Below are 11,567 nucleotides of genomic sequence, written 5' to 3'. Positions count from 1 at the left end.
GATTTATCGTTGTTCCCACAAGAGGTAGATTTCATAGAGCAGAGAAAACTGAGCCACTCAACCCTGTAATGAGAGAAGGTTCTGCACACCAAAAAGAGAGGCAACCTTTACTTTGACTTGCTGTCTATCAATTTAAGATGTAGGAAAAGACATTCCCTGACACATTCTGTAAATTATGTGTCCCTTTTAACAGGTCTGAAAGATTGGCAATGTATGGCACTTCCCTTTTTCCTCTTAAACATCTGTAAGCAGTTAGACTTATTCCCTTAAGTGCTGATGAGATCTATTAAGGAGCAGTTGGTTCATCCACATGTAATGTCATCGTGGGACCAATAGAGAAGTTAGTAGCTCCCTTGGTCACTATTAAAAGCTGATCACGCAGCATGCCAGATCTTACGTCAAGCTGGTTTTTAAAGGTTTTCTGTTTCAGATTCTGAGTATTGAAAAAAGTCCAACCCCCCTCACCACCACTACCGCCACCCCTGAAGCTCATGGGGCTTCTTTGTCTCTCTGAGGGCTTGGTAATATGAGCAGCAGAGAACATGAACCAAGGTTGTTCACTTGGATGGCTGCCTTTTGAATTCCTAAATCATTAAACCTGTAGTATGTCCTCCACTGCATAACCAAATGCTAGCTAAGTATGTATGTTGTAAGCCACAACATGAATCAGTATACCATCTCTATATGCTGTTTCATAATTGTATGTTTCTTATCCATGTATTTATCACTGTCTCGATAACTTTGTCATTCCATTCAAATCTGTTATCAAAAGTACCTTGTGTTAGTATTTATGGTTGCTATCACATTAAGACACTCGACAGCTATATGATTAAACTGATGCAAATGAACAAGTTGTGCAAGTGCTGACTCATAACAGATGGCAGCTTGGCATTATCTCTAGAACTGGCATAAACCAGCTTTTTTGGCCCCTTCCTCCAACACTTGCTCATACACTCACACAAAAAGGCTGTGGGTCCTCTCCTCCAATGCTGAGTAATTGTCATAATAGGACTGGATACTGTTTGTCTAATTTGTTTTTAGATTACACCCTATCTAAGGACAATATGCAAACTGAGACGACAACAATGAGTTTGGGGTGTATTTTACAAAACATTTGATACATTAGTTGAGAAGTGCAGTCTATGTTGGTGGGTGCCTTGAGGTCAACCCATTTATTGCTTCAATGCGCAAATGAGACAGTTGTCTACTGAAACTAAGGGCTGTTGCCTTAAATATTTATCAACAATTAATGCAAAATAAATGGTGTTATGTTGGACTAATTCTTAAAAATGCATAGTTTCTGGGGGTACATTGTAGAGTTGAATTTCCCCGATGGATCTGGTTTCCCTCAAGCTGTTAATATCATAACACAAATGGCAAACATATCAGAACATTATTAATATCAGTCCAGGTGATCTCAGTAACTCAAAACCCACCTTTACATTATTCCACTAATATTTCAGTACTATCTTCCGCCTTTTATGAATTCTAGTTTGGCATTTCAATGACTCTCACCTTGCTTTCATACTCTAAAATGGATAAGATATCATTTGAGTGAGCAGGAAGATGACTTTTCATCACAACGGTTCATGGGACTGACAATGAAACTCTGAAAAGATAACCATTTAATTGCTCTTGTCAGAAGAAAAATAACAATAGCACTCAAGCTTTTAGTCAGAAACTTTCCACAAGCTACCTTGGTAACTGCGCAATAAAGTGCTGCTTACATGCTAATCACGCACAGTGTGTGAAAAAAAAAAGATAATGACATGTTAATATGGCATTCAATGTGCTGGTATAGTGTCTGCCTGAAGTCACTCTTGTGACAGTTTCAAATCTCATTTAAGTGTGTTGAGAGATGGTTCCCTCCTGAACATGGCCTCACAGGTCAGCTTTATTCCCAAAATCAAACACACATTAATCACACAAAATTGGACGGTGACAGGGAATAAAGCAAACATCCCCGAAAAAAGAGTTAATAGTCTGATGCAGAGTCTCAAACTTCATCAGCATTACACTCTACCGATGCTGATGAATCACAAGCCTTTACACAGTGCACTTTTTAACTAATTAGATTAACCAAACCCATTGATTAACCCGAGGCTTCTGATGGCCTCTCGATGGATTAAAGACCTTTTTCTAAGACAGTGTTCTGATTATGGTGGGTACACCAGGACATGTCATTTAGATTGCCATTTACATATTATGGAGCATGTCTCCCGCTTGCATTACATCTTCTGAGGCATCGCAATACTTACACTTGTCTAAAGCCTTCATTATATCCATTGTTTATTATATTATATTATATAAATTCTAGAATGGTGCCGCACTAAAGGCAACCTGCTGCAGTAGCTGTGGACATATTGTGTCTTTTTTTCCATCTTCTTGAGATTTTCTATTAAAATTATTCTCTCTAAAAAAAAACATTAAAACATTTTTCTTTAACTTTCTATAGCAGCTTATTTCTATTACATTTTAATTTTATTATCTATCTATTACAATAGCATATTTTAACATATTCTAGAGTATTATTATTTGAATTGAACTGAATATACCCCAAAACATTTTTTTGCCACAGACATACTATTTTGGATTTCTGTAGAATAAGACCAAGATCGGAATACTCCACACTGCCTAATTTAGTTATTGTTTACGCTGAATATGATTAATTCAGACTAAAGTACTTGGAAAATACAGTATCTTATTCAGAGTAGAGTCTTTATCAGATTAATGTCTGAATATTATTGTGCATGTTAGCATACCCATTGTCTGAGGTCCCTGAGCAGTTTCCCACATTACCTAATATGTAATCTTTCATTGTAGTTGAAATAAACCATTCAGTGATTAAGCTGTTAAGCATAAAGGTAAGTAATATCCTACGGTCCAATGATGTTATGTATAAATATATCTTATTATCTATCTTTTTACGACCATCAAAGATACTGAGGAGTGATTTTTATTTCTTTCAGTTTGTATGCTTTGTGGACATTTGGGAGAACATGTCCCTATCTGATGGACATGACATGTTTTGTGGCTGTGTTACCTGTTAGTTCTATCTGCTATCGCAGAAAGACAGACTGATGTTGCCTATTTTAATTGTTTGATATTGGATTTTTATTTTTGTATTCAACAGTGCTCATGTTGCAGATGAAAACAACATGTTCAATCATGTGCCAGACATCATGTGGACACCATGTGAACATCATAGCATAAGTAAATGAGCTCATGTGTTCAAATGTAACTCGTTCTTTGGCCTAAACACCAAACGCTCTGTGTTGACAGCTTGTTAAAATACTGAAAGGTTGTAGCTCAGTATGATGGCCTGGGTTGCAACTGCATACAGCAATCCTTGTTAAAGCCTCTTAACAGAGAAGAGTGGATTCAGAAGGTAAACAAAGCCTGATGAATTGTGGACCATAATACCAGGTTAGATCTTACGCAAATGGTATCTTTGCATGCGTTGGCCCACTTTCACACTCCAAATTTGTCTTCAAACAAACAAATCCCCATGCATTTATGCCAATTTAGTAACGTATGTTTTGTTTTCATCTTCTTTCTTAATCCAAGACCTAGGAGAGAATATTTTTTGCATCTTCAGGGGAATCTGAACAAATGCTAAATCAGTTCTGGTTTAATATTTTGGAAACAACAGCATATTTCCATTCTTTTAATTTAGCAGGTGCTTTTTTCCCAATTCATGTACACCTGCAATGCAACCCAAAACACAGCAGATCAAAGAGAGGCGTTTGAAAATAATCCTGTGCCTCAAGACTCGCAGCTGCAAGAAGTTCTCAAGTGAGACAGAATTTGCATATTGAACAAAAAAGTAACTAGCTAGGCCTCTTAGCCAATCAGCATATTTTGAAGACAGTTATTGCTCAGGCTAACTGTGGTCCTGTGGTCTCTCAACAGTAAAATGAGTTACCAATATCGATTTATATAGAAAAATGGACTTTGAGTGTAGTCATTTGAGAACTATTCATGGCATTATTTCTGAAAGTATCAAACTTTCTTTTGGTATGTAAACCTTTTCTTGTATGTCCCAGCAACTGTTGAGTGGATTAAGGTGAAATCCCATGTAGATTTTCCTGTGCCATATCTTTTTCACCTAGTGTGAACATGAAAGTTAAAATTTCAGAACATCACATTGAACAATAAAAACCCAGCTAGACATTAGCATGTTGGCTTCATTTAATGGCTTGTTAGCATGCTGACATTAGCGTTTAGCTATATGGCTGATATATGTGTAATATATGGAAGAGTTATATGGCTGTTATATGTGCAATGTTGTGTATAGTGCCTTGTGTATTTTGTATTGATATATGTTTGCTACTAGACCTTAATTTCGGGATTAATAAATGGTACTCGACTCAAAACAGGCTTACGGAATCCAAAGCATGGCTGTGGAGTTCATCTTGTACATGAACTGCACAAGTGTAAACAAGTATTTAATTTGTTTCAAAATTAAGAATACATTTTTGTTGTAACAATTATAGTGCCTGGTTGTTTGTCACGTTTATCTGGGCCCTGTGATGGACTGGTAACCCTCCAGGGTGTCCCCAACCTCTCGCCAAATGGCAGCTGGGATAGGCTCCAGCCCCCCCACGACTCTGAATTTGATTAAGCAGGTATTCGAAAGTGGATGGATGGATGCATGTAACAACAGTTTCTCTGATCACAAACTCATTTCAGCTGTTTGTAAAGGTCTGTAAAGCCAAAGTAGACCATCAAACCAGGGATTTGTAGTGTATTTCCCTCATTAAAATGAAAATTTGAGAAAAAACAGGATAGTTCTGCTGGTTACTCAGTGAACAAGAAAACATGGATTCCAGATAATTCTGATTTTAGTGGCATCGTTAGAATTTACATGTAAAACCTTATCTATCATAATAGTATTAACAAAAATCTCCTAGTGCATGTGTTTCCAAGAAAATTTGATTTTCCTTCAAAGTGGCTATTGAAGAGGTATGGAAACCCACTATACTAGCCATATAATATGGGACACCTGGATAAAGTCCCAGAACTATTCCCTTATATTCTTTCAATCACTTGTGCAAAACATGAAACATGTAAAACCTTTCTTAAATTGACATTGACAATTTCAAGGTAGACCTGGACTTCACCTAAACAGGAACAATAACCACAGGGTAGATTAAGTTATAAGGAAAACGTAGAATTTATGCTCATTTTGCATCTCATCGTTGTAATTTTATATGTCATCGGCAGCATACTTACTTTGAACAAAAAGAGTTCATCACAAATTCTGAGCTGTACTGCATGTTTGAGTGTATGAATATTTATTTATAATATAAAATCTTATTATTAGAGGTATGATGACATTATTGGTTAGGGTATGGTAAAGTTTAGGTCAATGTTAGGATTAGGTAAATAATTATTTTTATAGTGTGAGTTGATGAAGAATTAGTCCAAACCATGATCTTCTCCTAATCAAAATCTGATAGTTTTGATGACAATGTTAGGCTAGCAGTTGCAATGCCTAAACCTAACCAGTAAAACTGTGCTGCCTATGTCTAAGTAAGAAGACATGAGACATTACACCAACAATATTTCATAATAATGTTTGTTTCCTTTAATGATGTGGATGGAAGAAAACAGCCCAGTAGTTAATGTTTCAAACTGAGACTTACATCAACATTAAACAGACTTAAACACAGATTACAAACAATTCATTTAGCAGTTTGTATCTTTTAAAAACTAGGACAAAACTTCACTCCTGGAAATACCATTTTTTAAAATCTTTTTTAACCTGTAGGCCAAATAAAAAATAATAACAATAATAAAGCTTTTACATTCAAGTGTTGGCTATATCTTTAGTTCCTGATTTCAACCTATGATCACACCTATTAGCAGTTTTTGCTGAAAACATTCAGATATTTTGGAAAAGCACAGATGTGATTTACATACGGAAGAATAGCTTCATTAAAGTCTGAATACTGCACATGCTGCTTCACTGCCACAGCGCAAAGGATACTTAAATAGAACAGAACATATTCTCCTGAGAAACACGTGTCCTTTTCTTGCTACAACAAAAGTAAATGTGTGCAGTGAAAAATATAAAAACAAGGCTAAGTGCAGTTTTAAACACAAATATGACCAAAATAATGCGATTGTATATTTTATTGTGTTACATAACTTCTTTGCTGCGCTTTGCAAAAACGACTAAGTTGATTATCGGACCATTGTCATGTCTGTATCTTCCTTTTGAAAGAGCCAGAGTTAAGCATAGCATAGAAAGAAGTTTTTTTTTCTTCTTTTTTTGCAGTCGGTGAACAAAAATGTCACAGTAAGCTTTTATCATATTGTTGTCATGTGGTCTGAGAGGAAAGCTGACCTCTGCATCCACACTTAGCTGTTTTCAGGCTTGGGGCAAATGTAGCCCATACCAGCTCATTTTCCAGACCTGAACTGAGAGAGGATAAGAAGCAACAAAGTTCCTGCAGGCCGGGAGATTGATGTGGTGGATTATGTTCAACAGAGTTTAAGTCATATTTATCTGAAAGATTTCAGTTTGTTCTTGTAAACGAAGAATCTTCCTCATACACCAGAGTAAGTCATGGAGTTCCACAGGGTTCTGTGCTTGGACCGATTCTTTTCACTTATGCTTCCATTAGGTAACATTATTAGACAGCATGGCATAAATTTCCATTGCTATGCTCATGATACTCAGCTGTACTTATCTATAAAACCAGATGAAACCAATAGGTTGGTCAGACTACAAGCATGTCTTAAAGACATAATGACCTGGATGACTGCTTCTAAATTCAGGCAGTCATTATCTTTGGACCTGAGCGCTTCAGGGAGAAATTGTCTAGCTATATAGTTACTATAGATGGTATTTCCTTGTCTTCTAGTACTACAGTGAGGCACCTTGGAGTTATTTTTGACCAGAATTTATCATTTGGCGCACATATAAAACAGGTTTCTAGGACTGCCTTCTTTTACCTTTGTAATATTGCCAAAATCAGGAACATCCTGTCTCAGAGTGATGCAGAAAAACTAGTCCATGCATTTGTTACTTCAAGATTGGACTACTGTAATTCTTTATTATTGGGCTGTCCCACAAATTCTAAAAGTAGAATAGGAGGCAGAGCCTTCAGTTATCAGACACCTCTCTTGTGGAACCAGCTGCCAGTAAATGTCCGGGAAACAGACACCCTCTCTAACTTTGAGATTAGGCTTAAAACTTTCCTCAGGTGATCCTGAAACATCCCATAGTTAAGCTGCTAGGCCTAGACTGCTGGGGAGCTTCATCTGTCACACCTTTCCTCACTTTGCTCTCTTTTTTACCCCATTAAGTTTCTCATTTTATATTATGTACATTTGGCATTATTGTTGTCATTAACTTGTGTTTCCCTGTCTCAACAGGTATCCACTGAATGGTGTTACTGTGTTTGTTGTCCCCTCTTTTCTGTCCTCTCAAACTCCATTTGGTCGAGGCGGATGGCCACCCTTCCTGAGTCTGGTTCTGCCAGCGGTTTCTTCCTGTTAAAAGGGAGTCGTTTCTCTCCAGTCGCCTCATGGATGCTTAGGATGGGAGATTGGACCGAAGAGAAGTTTCGGTGCAATCTGTTGGTTTCCTTCGCCACAAAATTGTTTTTGAATTGGTTCTGTATGTATGAATTGGACTAATTTTGAATTTAATCAATTGGATTATGATCACAATGAATTGAACTCCAATTGGCTTGAATTAGACTGTTTTATTGAAGTGACTTGAGATGATATTTGTTGTAATTTGGTGCTATATAAATAAACTGAATTGAATTGAATTGAACAGAGGGCTCTTATTCTAGAGAGTGGGATTTGAGTCCTGACATTAGGAACATGTTTCTTGTCAGGCCCACATGCTTTGAGTCGTAATGCTAAACAAAGTTAACTAAGTGGCTGCTTTAGCTTAACCTTATGTTAACAGACATACACCTAATTTTTCCCATCTTGTTCTTCAAAACAAAGAAATAAGCTATTTCCCAATTTGTAAAATCGTTACTTAAACACCTTACCGTGTCTTTTTAGTAAAATAAGAAAAAAAATGAAAGCATTTTGTTCTCGTACTCTCATTTGAAAACAGATATTTATCCAAACCTTCCGTACACTATCGGCAACAAAAAAAGTAAGTCATGCCTATTTTGCTGTGTTAATACTAAAATCTTCTTATGAGGTTATGGTATGGTTTGTTTGTTAGCAGAATTACTTACAGACTTACGTAGAAGACATTAACTTCTGGTGTAGATTTAAGATTTAAGATTTGGTTCCTGAATTACTTCATGCAGCCATGGCCATGGTATGCAGTCTCTTGTTGAGGTTATCTAAAAATGCTTAAAATCCCTTGAACTGTCAAGCCTTTTACTTTCACAGCACGTTTCATACAGGACCAAAACTATTTAAAAAAACAACCGCATAATTTTCACTAAGCCCAGTGACTACATTTACATGTACAGCAATATCCCAGTATTCCCGCTTAATACCTCACTCTGAATGAGACTCTTCCATCTAAACACTACTTTCTGACTGCCTTATACCCATTAAGGTCACATTCGCAGTAAGCAATAATAGAATTTAACTAGATTATTCCTGTTTTAGAACAGAGCAGCTGCACAACAGGAAGGCTGCAGGAACAAAGAACACAAACCTTTGAGTGAGGCAGAAACCCGAGTAAAGCTTTGGTTTGGGCATAAGACACTGCAGCGCTGTTACATGGACATAACGCATTATTCAAACTATGCTCTGTAGCATGTAAACTGGGATTTAAGTTTAATATTCTACACGCAACTCATACAAACACCATAACTTGAAATACTGTCCCATGTAGAAAAGGGTCAATGGTCTCAATATTATTGTTGGTCTGCATAAAGGCCATTGAGTGTTAAGGGGATTACTGCTATGAAAGAAGCGTTTTCGATGCTACATTTCTTTTGGGTTACCATTTATTTAGTGCCAATATTCTCAACCTACTGTCAATCTCAGGTGTTTGTCCCTTAACACTGTTCATGTGAAGTAATTCTAAGGCCACCTCCATGCTTTTCAGGTTATCTACCAGGTAATAACTCTGATCTTGAACAAACACTGTTTTTGTAATTACTATGGATTGCAGCCTGATTCGGAGGCCTCCACTCCAAACCACCAGAGAAAAAGAAATGAAAAGAGTCCAACCACAAATTCCCTGCTCACAAATTTTCCCTTTTCAGAGCTTAGTTGAAAAAAGAAAACAGAAAAATCATAAATAGTCTTATCATCTAAAATATATTTAAAATATTAAAGTTAGAAATACTGTCACAATTTGGAAATCAGAACAATGACAGTGTGCCCTCTGCAATGATAAGTGCGACAAGTACAATCATGACTGAGAAGTTGATCGATCCACTGGCCGGAACTATGACTGTATACTTGCTTTCAGCTCCTGGAGAATATCTGTGCCGATGCTCCAGGAAATGACTTGAGCTCTAAGAGATGCGTCACCTTCTTGTGCTGCTAGTTTGGCCAGAAGTTTATCCAGAGTGTACCCCTTCCTGGGCATCACAACATCATTTCCTCTCAGACAGGAAGCAGGGCAGAGATCGTTCCCACCGTCTCCCACGTAAAAGATCCGCTGGTACGTCGTACCTCCATCGGCCCGCTCGGACAGGTACTTCTCCAGGACTTTTCTCTTGCAGAGGTTGACGGGGCATTTCTGGCAGTCGTGAGAGTGGTAGCACTCTACCTCCATGAACCCCGACTCACTGAACCTGCCCGGGTTGGTGAAAACCTGGTCGACAGCTGTCTGGAGTCCCGCCGCCTTCAGGATCCAGTCAATGAACATGGTGTTGGAGTCAGAGATGACAATGCAGTCAATGGTGCTTTTATTCTCTGATATAAATGTCAGCAAGTCTGTCATTCCAGCTGTGAAGGGGATGGTCTCCATCACACTGCGGATGCTGTCGGGGCCGACCTTCTGCTCTCCTGTTGGAATCGATGAAAAAAAGATACAAACTGATGACTGAGCAGGTTGTATAAGGCAGTAAGACACAGCACAAACATAAAAAATGAACTCTCACCTATGTAGTTCATCACCCTGCCCATGTACTCAGTCCAGTGGCCCTTTCTGTATGAGTTCTTCACAGAGTCGGGCAGAGTCTGATCTGGAAGGCATCTGAGGACAGGATCAGACGAAATGATCCTCAATGAATAAACACATTGTGAACAAAAAAAAAATCTCAAGATATCTTCTGCTATTCTGATTCATTGTCTTGTAATGAAACTTTTACTACATACTTGATCACCCAGGTGTCACTGTTGTCGTCAACCACAGTGTGGTCGAAATCAAAAACCATCAGAGTGGTCATGTTTCAACTGGAAAAAAAGACAGTTTCAAATGATCTGGTTGGAATTAGAAATCAGTGATTGTTTGAACATCACGTCAAATAACTCGTTACAGGCGGTCTAAAACTTTTTTTTTTTTTTTTTTAATCAGCAGACACCTTTAATAACTACTGCAAACACTTTCACTTTCTATAGATTGCTCATTTTAACGTGCCGATTGACCCGCGAGGTCTCAGTTAACCTCAATGCGGTGAGATCGTTTTATTTCATCTATAAGTACCAGGTTTAAGCTATTGTTTTCTGCATTATCATTTTTTTCTACGGGGAGTTTCATATATCCTCGTTTCTGTACAAGAAAAACTGTTAGCGACACGGCTAATCCTTTCAGTTCCAGCAGCTCAGATCGGGTTGAGGAGAAACAACGAGGATTACACTGTTTTCTGTACTACACCGTGGTCCAGCGAAATGAACGCAAACTATATAATAATACATGAAACTGTAGACAACAACACTGACGCCAAACTACCTGTCATCGGCGTGCCGGTCTATCTTCTTCGTTTTCGACTCAATGGGGTTTGGTAACATAGTGCATTAGCGCCACCAACTGACGGCCGGTGTTATGCCGTAAAGTGCATGCCTGCCTGCCGAGAAATGCATCAGGACCAGCAGGGGATGCACTTTTCGGCAAAGGTCTGAAAAACTCTGCTTTAAAGATAGTCTGGAATTAAATGATATAACTACATTATCATTTATTTACCTGATTGAATAAACAGATGCGAATTTCAACGAGTCCAAAATTTTTTTATGGTATGTTTTTTGTTTTGGTTTTTGTTGTATATAATGATCTGAAATGTAGACTTAATGAAGGTAATAAAAAGCTGGAGTTGGCTGGATGTCTTGCCCCAAGTATCTACTTGAATGTAAACCCTCAATGGAGAATGTGGAGCATGTTAATTAAAAATAAAAAATTAAGAATTAAAATTGACGGTCATGGTTTATGCTAGTGTGACCATATTTTCATTACCAAATAAAAGTATTACTATTATTAATATTATTATTTTTACTATTATTATTATTATGCTTGAAGTTGTAGTAGTAGTTTTCCACCGATTTTTTCAGGTATTGTTTTCTGCCCCCCCCAGATGAGCTACAATTGTCGGATTATCATAGGTGTACATGTATTATTCATCTACATGAAGAAATGAGAAAACAGATGAACGAATGAAACACCATTATCAACTCAATATTATCAC

General features: G+C 37.6%; 1 protein-coding gene across 1 annotated transcript; it reads right to left on the bottom strand.

Annotated features, from left to right (window-relative positions):
- Positions 1-5,567: 5,567 nt before the first annotated feature.
- phospho2 (phosphatase, orphan 2) lies at positions 5,568-10,906 on the bottom strand. Its single transcript, XM_075470889.1, has 4 exons — positions 10,841-10,906; positions 10,267-10,344; positions 10,050-10,144; positions 5,568-9,954 (listed from the first exon to the last, which is right to left on the bottom strand). The coding sequence occupies exons 2-4, from the start codon at positions 10,335-10,337 to the stop codon at positions 9,389-9,391; spliced, it is 732 nt and encodes a 243-aa protein (XP_075327004.1). The 5' UTR covers positions 10,338-10,344; positions 10,841-10,906; the 3' UTR covers positions 5,568-9,388.
- Between the last annotated feature and the right edge of the window lie 661 nt (positions 10,907-11,567).

The sequence above is a fragment of the Odontesthes bonariensis genome, chromosome 1 (assembly GCF_027942865.1).
Source record: "Odontesthes bonariensis isolate fOdoBon6 chromosome 1, fOdoBon6.hap1, whole genome shotgun sequence".
Lineage (NCBI taxonomy): Eukaryota > Metazoa > Chordata > Actinopteri > Atheriniformes > Atherinopsidae > Odontesthes > Odontesthes bonariensis.
Note: the sequence above shows the minus strand (reverse complement) of the source record. Positions and strands in the feature narration are given on the sequence as shown.

Coding starts and splice junctions, on each gene's coding strand:
- phospho2 (XM_075470889.1), bottom strand. CDS start 10,337: ATGACCACTCTGATGGTTTTTGATTTCGACCACACTGTGGTTGACGAC. Junction 10,145..10,266: donor AGTGACACCTGGGTGATCAA/GTATGTAGTAAA, acceptor TCCTGTCCTCAG/ATGCCTTCCAGATCAGACTC. Junction 9,955..10,049: donor CAGGGTGATGAACTACATAG/GTGAGAGTTCAT, acceptor CGATTCCAACAG/GAGAGCAGAAGGTCGGCCCC.